Genomic DNA, 19,838 nt, shown 5'->3' on the forward strand with positions numbered 1-19,838 from the left:
TCCCACTTAGACCCTTCCCTATATCGTTAATGAACAGATTAAACAGCAGTGGTCCAAGAACAGAACCCTGTGGCACACCACTAGTCACAGGCCGTCTTTTGGACTCTACTCCTGAATAAACTACTCTTTGATATCTCTCCATCAACCACCCAGCTATCCATCTCACCAACCCTATATCCATTCCCATATGTTGTAGTTTACGGATTAGAATTCCATGTGGTATCCTGTCAAATGCCTTTGCCAGGTCCAGCAGTATCACTGTAAACCCATTTCCCTTATCCAGTTCAGCCGTCACCTTGTTATAAAACTTGAGCAAGTTACTGAGGCATGATCTACCCTTCACAAAGCCATGCTGTCCTCTGTACAGTATCTCATTTTCATCAATCCATTCCTGTATTTTTCCCTTGACTACTTTCTCCAAGACCTTGACAACGACTCCTGATATGCTGATCAGTCGGTAATTTGCAACCATAGTCTTGGATTCTCCTTTATGCAGTGAAACTATTTTCCCCTCTTTCCACGCCTTCGGGACTAAGCCAGACCTGAGACTCAGATTAAACAACATGGTCAAGGGCACTGATAATTCATTAGCCGCTTCATGCAAGACCCGTGCCAGTATACCATCCAATCCCACAAATGTATTCACATTAAGGTTCTGTAATAGACTATTCACCTCCACTTCATTCATCACAATTCCCATATAAACTAATGGTTCCTTCATTTTTTCAACGTCACCACCTGGATGATATACTTTTGCAAAGTGCGCGCTCAGTAACTCCACTATATCGACTGGTTCAGTGAACTCTTTACCATCGTCATTCCTTAAAATCATTTTGCCATGTACAGTTTTTTTCTTGCTTGCAGCATATTGAAAGAACTGTTTGGGATTCTCTTTTGCTTGCATAGCTAGTTTCCTTTCATAATCGGCTTTTGCTGTTTTTACCACATTCGTTACCCTTCTGGCCTGTACTTTATACCGTTCGTGTGCCTGCAGGTCACCCCTTTCTTTAAATTCCCTCCATAGTTGTTTCTTTTTTTTGCAGCTCAATCTTAATGGTGTTATTCATCCATTTAACCCCTCCTTGTTTCACTATTCGGACCTTAGGTATACAATCAGCCATAACCTCCTGTAAATGCTCTTTGATCACTTCCCATGCTCTATCGACGTCCAGCCCTTGCAGTTGTACATACCATGGCACTGATCCAAGCAATCTCCTAAGCTTGTCATACTTGCCAGCACGGTAATTCCACATATACCCTGTCTTAATCACAAATTTCACACCTTTAGCCACCTCCCAGGTCAAGACCTTATGATCACTCTCACCAATAGGTGGCAACATGGTCATATTCATTACAGTCAAATTCTCAGATACTATTACCAGGTCAAGCACTCTCATACCCCTGGTATTTTCAATTACATGCTGTTTCAGATAGTTATCCCTTAATAATTGAATAAAATCCATTTCCTTCCTCACATGTGTCCTCTCCTCCTTCCAATCAATGTTACCATAGTTGAAATCCCCCATAATAATTACCCTCCTTCCACTCATTTCATCAATTTGTTTATGCATACCATCTCCACCATCTATTCCATCACCTGGTCTATAGCAGCACGCAACTGTATATTTTATTCTGCCAGTATCAATCTCACACCAAATAGCCTCAAATGAGCTCCTTTCACTATCCTGCAATACTTCAATTCTCCTTGGCTGCAGTTCATCAGCTATCATCAATAACACCCCTCCCCCAATTTTATTCTCTCTGTCCCTCCTAAACATACTATAACCTACACATTCTATCCCACTAACTATATCATCTTCCGTCAGCCATGTTTCACTAATGCCAATAACCTGTGGCCAGGAAGAGCCAATCAAGGCCAAAAATTCTTCCTTCTTGTTCCTAATACTCCTCGCATTAGTATACATGAATTGCAGTGTTCCCTTTGTCCCACCCCTATCTTGATGCGTTATTCTAAATATCCCATTCCCATTTTTTGTCCTTATTGCTGGCTCAGGTACATTATATACATTTTTACACTCAACTGTCTCACTGATGTCTGGATATCCACTTCCCCCCCTCCTTGGTAGTTCTAGTTTCCCTGGTTCTGCACATCCATTTTCACTTCATTCAGCAACACTTTTTCCAGTCTCCGCACACCAAGTCCATTCAAATGCAGGCCATCCATCTTGTATAAGTCCTTTCGCCCATCAAACTCATTCCACACGTCCACAAATTCCACACCACACCGTCCGCATAACCTGCGCATAATATCATTTGCGCAGGTTATGCGGAATACAGAGACAAATGCAAGAATGCTAAACGCTGTGTAAAACTAGTTAAACAAAAGTCACGGGAGGACTTTGGCAAGAATATAGAAAATAAATATCAAGAAGGTGGCAAAATATTCTGGAGGTTGTTGAAGAAGCTTAGGAATGGAGGAAAGAGTGCTGTAAAAGGAGTTAGAGATGATAAAGGTGACATGAAAATGGGAGATAAAGATATCCTTGAAGTATGGAGTAATTACTTTGAAAAACTGCAAAATGAAACAAGCAGTGATGACAGCACAGTGGTAAAAAACACTGACCAGGCATGCAGTCAGGAATACATATCCATACTTGAAGTAGAAAAAGCCATCAAAGGCTTGAAATGTGGAAAGGCAGCAGGAGTAGATGATATTCGACCAGAAATCCTGAATTATAGTGGTATAAAAGTCTTACAATGGCTGCACTGCATAGTTCAGAAAGCCTGGACAGAGGGATGAATTCCCGATGATTGGAGTAGAGCTCTCATAGTACCCATGTATAAAAAGGAAAATAAAACTGAATGTGAGAATTACAGAGGTATTTCCCTACTAAGTGTTCCTGGCAAGATCTATGCAAGTATACTTGAGAAACGGTTGAGAAGAATTGTGGAAGAAAAGCTGGGTGAAGAACAAGCTGGATTCAGGCCAAATAGAGGCTGTCAGGATCAGATCTTCACTTTACGACAAATAGTGGAGAAATCATGGGAATATAACAAAGATCTGTATTTAAGTTTTGTCGATCTGGAAAAGGCATATGACAAGGTGCCAAATGAGAAGCTATTCAATACACTACAGTTATATGGTGTCAATGGAGCATTATATCAAGCAATACTTAGTCTTTATTTGAGTTGTACATCAGCAGTTAGAATTGAAGGAAGTACAGGAAGATGGTTTAATGCTAAATCTGGTGTGAGACAAGGATGTACATTATCCCTTCTGTTATTCATTATCTATATGGATCACATTATGAAGGAAAGTGGTATTAAACATGATATCAAAATTGGAGATGTTAATGTCAGCTCTTTGTTTTATGCGGATGATGTTATACTCCTAATTATATCTGCTACAAGTCTGCAAGATTCTCTGACTAAATTGAATAACTGTTGTAATAGATATGGTATGAAGGTCAGCAATAAAAAGACAAAGACAATGAAAATAGGCAGAATCATTGAAAATGTCAACTGTGTTGTGAATGGAGAACCTGTGGAACAAGTAAAACATTTCATCTACTTAGGCACGATGTTCAGTGAAGATGGTAAATTCAATATAGAAATAGACAACAGAATCAGCAAAGCTGGTATGGTGGGAAGTCAATTGAATAAATTCATGTGGAATAAGAGAGAAATTAGTCGGAACACTAAATTAGCTGTATACAAGACAGTGTTCAAACCAGTTTTAACTTATGGATCTGAGAGCTGGGTCAGAAGTAAAACACTTGACCAAAGACTAGAGACCGCAGATATGAGAGTCCTGAGAAAGATTAGAGGCATGAACAGATGTCATCAATGGCAATATCATATTAAAAACGAGGATATTAGGAAAGAACTTGACATTGTCAGCATCCAGGAATGCGTTAGCAGAGCTAATCTCAGGTGGTATGGTCACTTAAACAGAATGGGTGAAGAAAGATTAGCAAAACAAGTGTTCTCTGCCAGCTTGGCAGCAAAACGACCCAGAGGAAGACCAGGATATAGGTGGATTGATACGGTACAAAGTGCCTTAGACGATAGAAATATAAGATCTGATAATGTTGGAGTCTTGACAAGTAACAGACTGATTTGGAGGAAAATTGTAGATAGGAAGTTAGTAATGATGTAATTTTTTTCATGTAGTACTATCGTATCCTGTACACCACTTGAGTGTACATGGCAGATATTTGATGATGATACTTCTTATATAAACTTATTTATATTTATCAACAGCTGCTGCAGCAGCTTTAATTTTTTTCTCTCCTTGTGCAAACTACAAAAACTCTTTACAATCATAATCAATCAAAATTGATCACTACCATTATTAGTTCTAATTTAATTAATTCTAAGCTACTTTGATTTCTCTGATCTGTCCATTTATTGTTCATCATTGAGAACATTCTCTCTGTGGGCATTTGAGCCTGGAATACTTAACACAAAGCCTAAAATTTTACCAAGATTTGGAACATTGATTTTCTTGTTATTTAATTAACATATTCACCTACTTTCATTCAGTACTTCCTGATTTCACCATATTCACAACACTCACTGTACTACAAAACTCTTCATACAGATTGTCTTCATTTACATACTGAAGTCAAGTTTACATAATATACAATTAGCTTTGTGAATGTTGGATGGCACGGGTTTTAGCCATGAGTATTGTTCTTCCCATTTCTTCAGATAAACACAGAAATATTTACATTTCTTTTTTGGTTGCCTTTTTACATTATTACTTTCTGTTTCAACATCACTATCCATCACGAAAATATACTATGGCACTCGATATTCAAGGATACTAAAAAAACTTTGAGAATGAATGTAGACACAATGGCTGTTAAGAATGCTAGATAGGAAACAGACAAACAAAATCCGGAAGTGTATATCGAAAATCGCTACCAACGATTTGATTATTCCGAATAGGTATTGATTATTAAAAGGGCGCCAAAGGTTACAAGATCAATGCAATGATATAAGATCTTTGCCAGAACACCCATGTATATTCGTTGGCTGGAACAGAATTGTATCGATTAGAATTTTCCAAACTATCGATATTAGTGTCAAATTGTATTTGGCGGTTATAATATACATTGAAAAATTAACGACAGTGATTGATTATGAAAAATACGGGAATATTTGAAGATCAATATGGAATGATCGAGATGAGTCAGGATGATCCAAAAATTTTGCTAAAATACAGGAGTTCTTGAGAAATATGGGAGAATTGGTCACCTTGAGTATTGTGTAAAGAATACAAAGATTTTTAGAGGGTAAGGAGGCTATACACATGATGTGTTTGTGCCAGTAGATGTAAGTCAGCTCAGAAAATAAAACCTGATCTTGTCTGAAATGCAAAATGTTATCAGAGGGAAGGAGAAGTGAATGTAGATCTTTCTTATGAGAAATAAGACAGGACTGTGTTTGGGTAACAGTAGGTAGGCTATCCTCACCTTACTAGAGAATCACGAAGAGATCAATTTTAGATATTGGCTGTGGAAGAGATTGTAGCTTTGGATGTTTCAGCATTTTTTTTTTTTTTTTCAATGAAAAAGAGGAATGGAATATCAGCAAAGTTATAGATAAGATTTGAGGATCATGAAAGAATATAAGTACAGGGTTCTTGGATACCTTAGCAATGGTGAGAATATTGGAAGAACAGTGGAATGATCATTGATGGGTGACTTATTGCCCTTTATTAGGATATCTAAACAACAATTTTGTCAATGGAATGGAATTATAAAAATTATCTGTGTATAATTTGTATCATTTATGTAAATAATTTTCCATTTGACTAATGATAACCTTTTGAAGCATGGCAGATATTTGGAAGCTTTCAGATTTTTCACAGTAAATTTTTAAGCTTGATTCCATATGTGTATCTTTTACAATATTTTTAATATATTGATGAAACAGATATATGCCATGCTAAAGAACCATTGATTCAATATGCAGTTGTTTTAAAGTGATTCAAAATAGGTTTGATTTTGCACAACCTTTCATATTCTGCTTCAAGCTGTTGAAAAAATGTGACAAACAAAGTAGCCATTGCAGCTCATAACAGAACAACTAGCCCATCTTTCTGTGTTCCAGTAATGTTCTGCAGAGAGAAATATGCAACAACAAGCAATGAAAGAAAAACTAATTTCCAAATCATTAGTATCTTTCCATTTACATAGTATAAGAAGACCTATGACCAAATGCCTTCTTTTGCAGTTTATGCAGCATATATATATTAATCTGTTTGATTAATTATTGAGAAATTCTTCGGTAAAAATCATATTTGCTAAATCCAGTATAGACAAACTTGCACAGTCTTCTACCTGAGAATTCTTTGAAATCAAATTTTGGTTGGTTTCATGGAATTCTGCACTCATGAAGTATACCATATGTATTTCCATGTGTATAGACACACACACACACACATGGAAATGAGGGCTATCATCAAAAAATCATCCCATTCTGGATCTTCTATTATCATTTTGCTCTAATTTGCAATCAGAAAAAATGTCTTTTGAGACATTTTGTGGATCAAATTATTATTACAAAAGTGTTGTAAATAACTATATTAATTTCCCGATGCTTTGACTTTCATATAAGGTCATTATCTGGAGTATATACAAGGACAAGCTAAGTTGCATTTCACACAGTAAGCTAAAGAAACGATGATTTGATCACCGGTTATTCTACTGGCATGACCTCTAGTGAAGGGGGAAAAAATACAGATAAAATTACAAATTAATTAATTATTTAGAAACTACGAAGCTAAATTCTATTTAAGATAACATGAGAGAAACATTCTTTCTTATAGATAGTTTTCTTACAGTAACAATGATGTCTTATTTTTAACATTACAATTGTTATATTAGATTTAGGATTCTGGATTATCTACAGTCGTGTGTATAGTTAACTCTTAGGGAGAAAGGTTCTGTGGGTAGAATATGTGCCTTCCATATGCTTGGGATTTTTTTGACCATCATTACTGTTCAGATTGGGGTGGTTGATAAGAATCTCGCAGGATTCCTTAAATTTGCATTCATACCATGTTTTGGTGTGATGTAAACAACTGGTGCTTTTCCAGAATTCTATGTAAAGTGTTCAGGGCATGATCAGAAAGGCCAGCTTCACCATAGTTATTATATTTAATGTGTGTCTTATGTTCCTTTTGTCTGATAGGAATCCTGCGTGCTGTTCCCCCTATATATGGTAGATTACAGGTGCAATCTACCATAACAGGACTGTATAGTATAGTTCTAATTGTATACAAATTGTATAGTTCTAAAAATTATACAAATCTTGCAAGATATCTTCACATATTGCAAAAGAGAAATTATCATTAATATACCATATGATCTATTAACTATATATAAGCATTCTATAGCTTGATAAATTTTAAACAAGCTACTTTTCGTTGAATTTATCATTGAGAATGGAGTATGAAATTTAGTGAAAATATTGGCATCTGCTATGTATTCTACTAAATGAAAAATGTTTTGTAGATGTGTGAAACTTAAGCTTATTTAATTAAATAAAATAATAACTTAATACGATTGATTTTCAGGTGGTCCATTCAGTGGTCTTGGAAGTGGCATTCATCCTGAAAGTGTCCCAATGCACACATTTGCTAAATACCTCTTTACTGCTCTTTTGCCATATGATTCTGATCTAGCCTTCAGTGTTGGATTGAGAGCCATGAGGTTAATATATTTAATTTTTTTTATATAATCACTTTACAAAATGAACAGAACCAACAACACTTTATTATAACAAACATTTTATTATATTGTTATTTTATTATATTATTATTTTATTATTATTATAACATTTTATTATAACCAACCAACAACAAATATGTTATAAAATATTTGCATATGCTCAAACTTGTTCAATTGGAAAAGTTTATCATTATGTATATTTACATATGACTTTTAAATTCGGAAATAGTTAATATAAAATCCCTTTCAAGTCTGTAATGGCAATTATGATGTACTAGAAAGCAAATAATGAAACCTGTAGACACATGAAGTAGTTTAATAGCATGTTATTAAATCAATATTTTGATCTTTTAGAATTATACAATCAACTTCAGTGAACAGACAATTCAACTATCTAGAATAGCAGGAAGATTTCAAAAGATGTGAGCTGTGTGTTAGTGTAATGTAGTATAGTAGCTTGCAGACTTGAATCGTAATTATTGTCTTTCATTATCTGAAATTTGGAAGTCTTATTTTTATGAGTTTATTAGCAGTAGTGCTTTTTTAATCACATCTTGCATTCTACTGTACTGTAGTACACTGCACAGCTCACCTCTTTTGAGATGTATCAGTGTAATGGTACCTGGTTGAATTTTCGATTCACTAAAATGATCTATTAGATTAAGATTGAAATATTTGATTTAATAGTGTCATTAAACTTTTTGTGTCTGAATGTTCCATTGTTTATCATAAAGTTTGCTATATAACAAAGTAATTTTGCAATGATGTGAAAGATTTAGGTAATGTGTAATGCATAATATAAACAAATTTTGATTCCCCCGCCTTTTCATGATCATCTTTTTTCTCTTGTATGTGCTCAAGGAGTGTGTCAGATCTTATAAGCAGCATAGTTATTGTATCATTACTAGTTTCCTATCAATAATTTTCAGCCACAATGCCTTGTTATTTGTTAGATCTGTGTCTTAGATTATGTTCTTCTTCAGGCTTCTTTCCTGCCATTTTGATTAAAAGCATAATTTTACTCATTTTATCCTCTATTCTGTTTAACTAACTGTACCATCTTAGATTAACTTATACGTTGCTGAGCATTGATTATATAAAGTTCTTTTCTGATTTTTCCTATGATTCTGAATGAATCGGTACCATTGATTCTCTTGTTTACTCATGTAATTTTTATAATTTTGTATACCGCTAGTTTGTGTTTTGACTGATTTCCCTCTTGTTTGGTATTTTGGCTTCCTCCCCACTATACAAGCCTTACTTAATCTGTTTCACTATCTCTAGGGAAGATGGTGAATATTTAATTTTCCATCTTCATTAAAGTTTGTGTTTAAATACTTAAGATGTTATTACCTGGTTCAGTAGGTTCACTATTGGGAATGTATTTGATGTTTTCAGTTTTCCTTATTTTTGTATTGCAAATTCATTGGAGAGAATAACAATATCTGCATCCATAAAATAATTAACCAAGCTTTATTAATATTGCCTATGTTGACTTGAGTTTTCTTTATGATGCAATCCATATAGATCATAAATAACTATTGAGACAGTATACCTGATTTAACATAATCTTCCTATACATTCAGTTCTAACTGCTGATTTGTAACTTAAGTATAAGCATATATTTATTAAAAATGCTAAATTTCCATATTTATATATATAATATGCCCATTAATAATATACAATATTCTCTTTCATTTTTTTATTAGTCACTTTGCACTACAGTTACTACCAAAAAATTTTGATCAAAGTCCAATAACAGCAGGAGATATGAATTTGTGAGCTGTTGTGAGACAGCTTTCTGAGCATGTGAAAGAAGGAACTTGAGGTCGAAGAGTATTAGATTTGATCATAGCATCAGAAGGGATCTCAGTTAATAATGTGATTGTTTTGCCACCAGTTGATGACAGTGATCTTGTTGTACTGCCCTTGAAAGTAGCTAACTGTATGGATGCTCCATTTAGGACAAGTTATGTGCTGAACTACAAAACTGAAAATTATGACAAACTCAGGAGAATACTATATATAACAAAGTAATTTGGTCCCATGATATCATTACTGAATGGAAGGATATCAGTAACACATGGGAAGCTTTGAAAAGGTGCTTAAATAAAGCAGGATCTGAATGTGTCTCTGGAGTTTGAAGAAGAAATAGGATTGGAGTTAAACAGATGTACAATCTTATTAAGCAAGCAATTCATAAGGAAAAGAAAAAGATGATGTGAAAAGAATATCATGAGAGGAGTTATGAAAATATAAAGTGTAGACACTAGAAAAGTTGCATTGAATATGAAAAGAAACTGACTGCACAGGCTAAAGAATTTTATCGTTATTCCAAATAAAAGAAAAAAAAATGAATGTGGAAGAATAACATTTCGTAAATGTAGATGGTACCGTTGTTTCAGATCTGATATGACTATTCAAATAATGGGTGTTCACTTCACTAAGATCTATCAACCAGGTTTATGTGATATGGTGCAGTGCACAGTGCTACCACTATATTTGATGAAGATATAGAGGTGCATGAGAATAAAGTTTTCAAGTGCGGTTGCATAATGTAAATGAGAGTTTGGCATTAGGGACAGAGTAGTATATCAGAATGTATACTAAAGACATGTTCAGCTGAATTGGATTGGTCCTTGATAGACATGTTTGTATAACTTGAGTCTCAATTCAGGAAAAATTCTACAGGAATGGGAAGAATGTATGCTAGTTCCATTGTAAAAGCTGATGCAACTAACTACTGACCTATCAGTATCTTTGGAGTGGTGGTGAAGATTTTACCACAAATGCGAGTTCTTACTAACAAAAAGTTGGTAAGAACTCACACACAGAAATGGTTTGACAAACAATATATACTTTGTAAAGAACAGCATTGGTTTACTAAAGGGAGGTCATATCTTAGCAATTTGCTCATATTTTATAATAATGTTATGACTCAGTTGGGTAAATGGAATGGATATACTGAATTTGAATGTTACTGGACATGATACTGGATATTGAATAGAAACTATGGGGATTATGAATGTACCAGATTTAAGATGACCATCATCATCATCATCATCATCAAATTCCTGCCATGTACCCTCAAGGGGTGTACAGGATATGACAGTACTACATGAAAAAATTACATCATTACTAACTTCCTATCTACAATTTTCCTCCAAATCAGTCTGTTACTTGTCAAGACTCCAACATTATCAGATCTTATATTTCTATCGTCCAAGGCACTTTGTACCGTATCAATCCACCTATATCTTGGTCTTCCTCTGGGTCGTTTTCCTGCCAACCTGGCAGAGAACACTTGTTTTGCTAATCTTTCCTCTCCCATTCTATTTAAGTGACCATACCATCTGAGATTAGCTCTGCTAACGCATTCCTGGATGCTGACAATGTCAAGTTCTTTCCTAATATCCTCATTTTTAATATGATATTGCCATTGATGCCATCTGTTCACGCCTCTAATCTTTCTCAGGACTCTCATATCTGCGGTCTCTAGTCTTTGGTCAAGTGTTTTACTTCTGACCCAGCTCTCAGATCCATAAGTTAAAATTGGTTTGAACACAGTCTTGTATACAGCTAATTTAGTGTTCCGACTAATTTCTTTCTTATGCCATATGAATTTATTCAATTGACTGCCCACGATACCAGCTTTGCTGATTCTGTTGTCTATTTCTATATTTAGTTTACCATCTTCAGTAAAAATTGTGCCTAAGTAGCTGAAATGTTTTACTTGTTCCACAGGTTCTCCATTCACAACACAGTTGACATTTTCAATGATTCTGCCTATTTTCATTGTCTTTGTCTTTTTATTGCTGACCTTCATACCATATCTATTACAACAGCTATTCAATTTAGTCAGAGAATCTTGCAGACTTGTAGCGGATTTATTTAGAAGTATAACATCATCCGCATAAAGCAAAGAGCTGACATTAACATCTCCAATTTTGATATCAGGTTTAATACCACATTCCTTCATAATGTGATCCATATAGATAATGAATAACAGAGGGGATAATGTACATCCTTGTCTCACACCAGATTTAACATTAAACCATCTTCCTGTACTTCCTTCAATTCTAACTGCTGACTCACAACTCAAATAAAGACTAAGTATTGCTTGATATAATGCCCCATTGACACCATATAACTGCAGCGTATTGAATAGCTTCTCTCTTGGCACCTTGTCATATGCCTTTTCCAAATCGACAAAACTTAAATACAGATCTTTGTTATATTCCCATGCTTTCTCGACTATTTGTCGTAAAGTGAAGATCTGATCCTGACAGCCTCTATTTGGCCTGAATCCAGCTTGTTCTTCACCAAGCTTTTCTTCCACAATTCTTCTCAACCGTTTCTCAAGTATACTTGCATAGATCTTGCCAGGAACACTCAGTAGGGAAATACCTCTGTAATTCTCACATTCAGTTTTATTTCCCTTTTTATATATGGGTACTATGAGAGCTCTACTCCAATCATCGGGAATTCGTCCCTCTGTCCAGGCTTTCTGAACTATGCAGTGCAGCCACTGTAAGACTCTTATACCACCATACTTCAGCATTTCTGGTCGAATATCATCTACTCCTGCTGCCTTTCCACATTTCAAGCCTTTGATGGCTTTTTCTACTTCAAGTATGGATATGTATTCCTGACTGCATGCCTGGTCAGTGTTTTTTACCACTGTGCTGTTATCACTGCTTGTTTCATTTAGCAGTTTTTCAAAGTAATTACTCCATACTTCAAGGATATCTTTTTCTCCTGTTTTCATTTCACCTTTATCATCTCTAATTCCTTTTACAGCACTCTTTCCTCCATTCCTAAGCTTCTTCAACAACCTCCAGAATATTTTGCCACCTTCTTGATATTTATTTTCTATATTCTTGCCAAAGTCCTCCCATGACTTTTGTTTAGCTAGTTTTACACACTGTTTAGCTTTCTTACATTTGTTTCTGTATTCTGTAAGAGTAAAAGCTGACTTATTTGCCAGGAACTTTTGATATGCTTTCTTCTTCTCCTTCACTGCCTCTTTAACTTCCTGTGTCCACCAGGGAGTTCTGATTTTTTTATCCTTGCACACAACCTCACCACATGCCTCTCTGGCAGAATCAATCAATGTTTCCTTCAGAGTTTGCCACTGAATCTCCAAGGTTTGATTCCTGTTCTCAAACTCTTTCATTTTCTTTTCAATAATATTTCTGTATTTTAGTCTACAGTTCACATCTGAGAGCTGCTCAACTTTTATTCGCTTTAAAACTTTCTTACATGTTATTCTTTTCAATATGAAATTCAATTTTATCCTGCTCAAGACTAAATAGTGATCACTTCCAATTTCAAATCCTCTGTACACTCTGGTGTCCTGCACCAGGGAGAAAACATCACTATCAACAATAACATAGTCAATGAGACTTTTCTTATTCCTAGCCTCTTCTCTCCATGTGAATTTGTGCACATTTTTATGTTGGAACATGGTGTTAGTAATAACCAGTCCATGTCCTGAGCAGAAATCCAACAGATATTTGCCATTATTATTAGCTTTGCTCTTTTCTAAATTTTCCCAAAATATTTTTGTATGTCTCACAATCATTTCCTACTCTACTATTTAGATCCCCAACAAGGACCAACTTTTCCTTTTTCATTGTGTCAGTTGCTTTTTCTAAAGCCTCAAAAAATTCCTCCACTTCTACCTTAGTAGAACCTTCTGTGGGACCATAGGCACAAATAAGTCTCATTGTCCAGTTCCCCATTCTCATATTTGCCCACATTACTCTACTTGAGACTGACTGCCATTCAAGAAGATTAGCCTCGTATTTTGTGTTGAATACTATGGCTACTCCTTCTTTTCCTTGATTGTCATTGCCTGAATATAACATTTTGTATTTATTGCTCAGAAAGATCTCACCAGTTTTGGTCTTTTTTGTTTCAGTCACCCCTATTATGTCGATCTGGTACTTATCTAATTCCTCAGCTAGCTCCATTTCTTTGCCATTCAGGCTTCTTACGTTGATAGTACCGATCTTTAACTCTGGTGATGTTGAGTTGGGGTTTATTTTCAGATTTGTTCCAGTAGCTGACTTTTCGCTGTTCGCCCTGGTTCCCTGGCGAAAACAACGGGGGCCTTGTTTAACCGGGCGACGCCCCAGCCGGCATGAAATTTTGTCATGTTGTACCATCATTTTTTATTTTGGTTTAACCAATAAGAATACAATTTGGTCGGCTAAATCCCAAATTGCCAGCCCATCCTCGTTCGTTCAGTATCAAAGTAGATACCCAACAGGGTGCACCACGAGAAGGTGAGGATTGGACATTAGGTCAGAAGCCCTGGTCGGTTCTCCGCATTCCTTTAAAGGCTATGTGGAGGTCTCCTCTCAGTTATACAGCTTTGACCCAGTCTACAGATATTGTTGTTCAATATATACATTAATGATATTGGGAAGGAGCTAGGGAAATGGACAATGAAACTTATTTGTACCTATGAAGGTTCACTGAAGGTTCTTCTTAGGAAGAAATGGAGGACTTTTTTGAATCATAAAAGCAGACAGTTGACATAAAGAAAATGGAAAAAATGGTCCTTTTTTGAAGATCTAAATAGCAGAATAGGAAATGAATCCCACCAGGTGTACAGGAATGTTTGGGGAAAATTTGGAGAAAAGGACAAATCTAATAATAATGGTGTTAGCTTTGTAGCTAATTATCTGCTCATTTCTGTTCAGAATATGGAGTAGTCATTACTAACACCATGTTCAGCATAAAGATGTGCACAAATTCATAGGGAGAGAAGACACAAGAAATAAGAAAGCATCATTGACTGTGTCATTGTTGATAGCGATATCTTCATGCTGGTTCAGGATACAGGAGTGAACAGAGAATTTGAAATTGGAAATGACCATTACTCAATGCTAAGTAGAATAAAAATGGTTATCACATCAAAAAGAACAGTATGTAAGAAGGTTTTAAAAATAATTCAAGTTGAGCAACTTTTACAGGTAAACTAGAGAGCAGCAAGAAAATAAAAGGTAAATATCAGGAAGATGACAGTGTTCTGGAGACTATTGAAATTTCTTATATCATTTATATTAGAAATCTTTACAAGCTCAGAAAAGTTTGTAAAAGGAATCAATGATGATAAAGATGACATTGAAAGGTGAAGATAAAGATAGCCTAGATGTCTGGAGTAATTATTATTGTACAGTTACCTCCATGGAGTCTGAAGACCCAAACTGTCCACACAATCTGTCATGCTGCTTCTTGAACCCATTATCAGACAAAGTGCTCACAGCTGACACTGTAATCCGTTCCATTCATTCACAACTCTCTAAGTGAAAAATCTAATCCTCACACCCCCTACCAATCACACCTTTACTTCCAGAAATGGCCTTTTGTTGTGCCCCCTCTACTCAACTGCAGAAACATTTCCCCTGATCAATCCTAGAAAATCCTTTAAGTCACTTAAATGTGTCTATCATATCCCGTCTTTTTGCATATCAACCAACTTCTGCAATCCACACACAATCTATTCTCATAGGATGCATTCCAAAAGCCACTCACCTCTGAATCCTCTCTACTACTTCCTCATTCACAAGAAACCCAGGAGACCAGACCTGAGCACATTAATCCAGATGTGATCATATCAAGACTTTATAACAGCTTTCTTATTGCTATTTGTTAGTGTGTTCCTGAATAGTCAAATAATCTTATGAGCTACCTTAGCAGTATGCGATCTAAATTTCAACTCTGTCTACCCCCCCCCCCCAAATCCCTAGCTTTATCTATTTCTTGGAGTATGGTTCTATCAGTGTGGTACACAGCTTTTAATCTTTTTTATCCTGAAATACATAATTTTACATTTCTTGATATTAAACTGATACCCATTATCTTTTGCTCATATTGACAGCCTATTCCTTCAAGCTCTTCCATTGCCTTGATTCACTACTACTCTACCTAATTTTGTATCATCAGCAAACAACTGAATATTTCCTTTCAGGTTATTTCTTATATCGTTTATATACAAATTAAATAGGGGTGGTCCCAGCACTGAGCTTTGCTGCACACCACTAGCCACCAGTTTTCACCTAGATTCTGCGTGTATCATTTTTGATATCTGTCCAACAACCACTCTCTTATCCACATAACCAATATCATATCAATCTCCCTTTGTTCTAATTTGCATAACAGAGTTCCATGTGGAATTTGGGGAAATGTTGCAGACTCCAGCAGAATTAGTGTAGCCATTTCCTTTATTCAACTCAGCTGTTACTCTATTATAAAAAGTTAGTAAATCACTAAGGCATGACCAACCTTTCATAGTGCCATGTTGCCCCTCATAGAGTATCATTTTCTATCCACTCATTCTTGAATTTCTTTTTGACCAATTTTGCCAGTACTTTTCCTACCACTCCTGAGATACTGATTGGTCTGTATTTTGTTTGTAGTTTGCTACTGCAGTTTTTGTTGTTTGTAAAAGTTGTTTTTAAATAACAGCCTTTCAGGTTATTTCTTATATCGTTTATATACAAATTAAATAGGAGTGGTCCCAGCACTGAGCCTTGCTGCACACCAGTTTCACCAGCCACCAGTTTTAGGTGCTGAGGCTTGGGGATATGGGTCAGAATACCCAATCTGAAAATGGTTACACATTAATATTAGAGAACCACATGAAATAGCCCATCCCACAATATCCCTAGCTCCATACCTGCAATCACATAATTTGTTTTCAGACATTATCAGTTAGCTGTTATTTGTTCCTATTTTACTTATTATTCTTTGATGATGCCAAAAATACACTATTGAAACCTTTTTAGCCTTTATTAAGAAACAGTCTAATGTTTTCTAACAAGTTCTATGCATATATTAAAAAATTCAGCTATATGATAATTATTTCGTATATTTGTTTTAATTATCTGCCATTTGATTTTTTTTTTAAATCCTAACTTTTGTTTTATCTTTTATATAAGGTTGCCAATATTAGAAGATCAGGAAGAGATAGAGGAGACAAGTAACAATCCTGCTTTAAATCCTGTGGTTCTTAGTCGTTACCCACGATGGTTTACTCTTGGTCATATTGAAGTCCAGCAGTGTGTTCTAGCTTCTACAATGATGTCTGCTGCAAAGGGTATTCCTGTTATACACTCAGTTATAAGCAATTCTATAAATTTTCTGATAGAATTATTATTTAACTGTTGTTCAGTAAAGAATCATGAAATTGCTGCATTGTAGCAGTCATACATTTTTGACTTTTGCAATGCAGCATGTCAGTTTCTCCTGAAAAAAAGTATGAAAAGTGTAGTATTTTAATGCTATTTTGATTGTTTCATATTTAAAAAAGATCAGGTTTACAAATAAACAGTGAGCTGTTTATCCAGTACACCTATTCATTTGAAAAAGCATTTATCCCATTTAACATGCTATTTTCAGTGTTAGGTTTTTTTTTTTTTTTTTTTCTGTAAATATATATATATATATATCTGAAAACAAGTGTAAAATTAATTGATATATAATATCACCTTTCTTAATTAAAGATTATTAGAATTTAGAAAATTAAGGCCATTAAAATACACTCGGGTCTCTTTTTATGCATATCTTTTTTATGCAAAACTGGTAATTAGCTTACGGAATTAACAACTCATATAAAGTATATTAATTAAAGGCAACTTTAATGAATAACTTCTATATTTCGGCAACGTCACGTTGCCATCTTCAGGAACATAAAAATATGGTATGTGCACGCAAGCACTAACAAAAGCAAATAAGGAAGAAAGCAAGAAACTAATATTGTTCCTAAAGTCCTAATGGTGCCCTCTGGCAGGCTAATTTGGTTGTCTTGGCCGTTGGACTGAAGTTCTCATAATGTAAGTCTCCCAAATTTGGGGTAGTTTCATGCACCCAAATTTGTTGAGGTTTGGAACGTTTTTTAGAGCTGCTGATGATTCCTTGAATAATCTTTCGTACTTAAACTTGCTACTGTTGGATCCTACTTCTTCTTAATCTATGCTTTGGATCCGACATGATCACTATTACGACGTTCTTAACAAAATAGAAGGTTGCTAGTTGATTTCTAATACAAATATAGAGAAAATTAATATTTATAGACTGCACCACTCTATAACTGAATTAGTTCAAGAATTGAAGAAAAATCAACCTTCAACTATCTCTCCTTAAAATATATACTGGCCAAGTATATTTGACTTACTTAATTTACCTGCATTGGTTCGAATATTTTAGGAATGGTGCAGTAAAAGAGATTCAGGCAAAATACAACTCTAGATAAACAAAAACAAACATTTAATTTTAAAATCACAAATTATACACTTAAGATCAAAATACTAAATAAGTTTAGTTAATCCTTTATCCAAGTGTGAGCAAACAAAGTTTGCGCCTGAAAGTATCTTCAGGACTGGGTTAAGGTGGAGCAAACTACCAACACTCCTATCTCAGTATCTCCTATAATGCAAAACACATCTCCTTGCAGATATGTCTAATGTTATGCATTAAGGGAAGGGCCACTACCCAGACTAGTTTCGACCTTTATTGAGGTCTCTTCAGCGGAAGCCAGGCCCAAGTGGAGATATCAGGCAGAAGCATTAGCAGGTCATCTCTACCTATAGGAATTGCCAGTTGGTGTGCCACCCTTTTTTAATAATTTACTCTGGATTTAGAGAAAGATGTTGAAAGTTTATTTTTCACTTGGTTAGAGTATAATAAATTTAGTTTAATCCTTTATCCAAGTGTGAGCAAACAAAGTTTGCACCTGAAAGTATCTTCAGGACTGGGTTAAGGTGGTACAACACCAGGGCAACTCATTGCCAAGGTGGAGCAAACTACCAACACTCCTATCTCAGTATCTCCTATAATGCAAAACACATCTCCTTGCGGATATGTCTGACCCACTGAAGAGACCTCAATAAAGGTCGAAATTAGTCTGGGTAGTGGCCCTTCCCTTAATGCATAACATTAGACATATCCGCAAGGAGATGTGTTTTGCATTATAGGAGATACTGAGATAGGAGTGTTTGTAGCTTGCTCCACCTTTGCAACGAGTTGCCCTGGTGTTGTACCACCTTAACCCAGTCCTGAAGATACTTTCAGGCGCAAACTTTGTTTGCTTACACTTGGATAAAGGATTAAACTAAATTTATTATACTCTAACCAAGTGAAAAATAAACTTTCAACTAAATAAGTTATTATAAACACTTCAGCCTTTCTGATAATAAAGGCATGCAAACTCAGACAATGGTAATTCTGTTATCTGTAATACAGTCTTCTCACAGTTCTTTAAGTTCTAAATACAATAAAATCGCAGTAACACCACTTTACAAGCAAACACCTTTAAATTTACACTTCAGCTAATTTCCGAAATAGTTACTGTTAGTATAGGGAAATTCTAGGATGAAACTCACACACTTCTCTGTATAGGAATATTAATCCATGCGTATTAATGGTTGGAATAATCTTACCGATAATCTTCTATCTTCATCTACTTATACATTTACACCTTTTACAACTGTAAACACTTTAAACAGTAAACGGCACTCATTAAATAAATTCTTCTAAGCAATAACTGAATTAATCATCCGTCACAATATACATAAACAAACGTTGTTGCATAAAGTACTACTGATCACTCATGAAATAAGGCAATACACAATAATTCCTTAACTTTAGGTTTTATATGCACAGTTGTTCATTCCTCCGGCATTCGATTAATTCTTTAGGCACTATAATTCTAAGCACAGCTAACGGTAAACTTCAATTTTTACAGCCTCTACTATTCTAGTAACTCCGTGCTTTATTTCAAGATTCTGTGTGTCCTTGACAGGTCGGCCCTGAAATTAAATCTCAACTCAAGTAATCGCTAGTCTATCCGTAATCACTTAGCTATCTTCCGTAGCTTTATTTGTTATTCCGAAACTTATAAGCTAACCGCTTCTCGACTAGTAGACTTTGCAGGCGTAAACTTCTGTGGCTAATTGGTTCAAAAGACATATTTCGGTGATTACACCACATTTTTTTATTATTATTCAGTTCTATAAAACATTGAAATAATAGTTCCCGACAAATTTCGTAAATCGTAGGATTTACATCTTCAGGGGTAAATAGTATAACTTAAAGTTTAAACAAGAGAATTAATAAATACAAATC

At 35.2% G+C, this 19,838-nt stretch overlaps 1 protein-coding gene across 1 annotated transcript in view; it reads left to right on the top strand.

Annotated features, from left to right (window-relative positions):
* The window catches only part of LOC150092321 (zinc finger SWIM domain-containing protein 5-like), a 320,532-nt gene that overhangs the window by 278,729 nt on the left and 21,965 nt on the right, over positions 1 to 19,838 (top strand). The window contains exons 15-16 of the mRNA XM_090414845.1: positions 7,550 to 7,685; positions 16,655 to 16,812. Coding sequence (XP_090270971.1) covers positions 7,550 to 7,685; positions 16,655 to 16,812 — 294 coding nt within the window. The remainder of the gene's footprint in view (positions 1 to 7,549; positions 7,686 to 16,654; positions 16,813 to 19,838) is intronic.

The sequence above is a fragment of the Typopeltis vanoorti genome, chromosome 26 (genome assembly GCF_054136105.1).
Source record: "Typopeltis vanoorti isolate ZY-2024b chromosome 26, IOZ_Tvanoo_1.0, whole genome shotgun sequence".
NCBI lineage: Eukaryota > Metazoa > Arthropoda > Arachnida > Uropygi > Thelyphonidae > Typopeltis > Typopeltis vanoorti.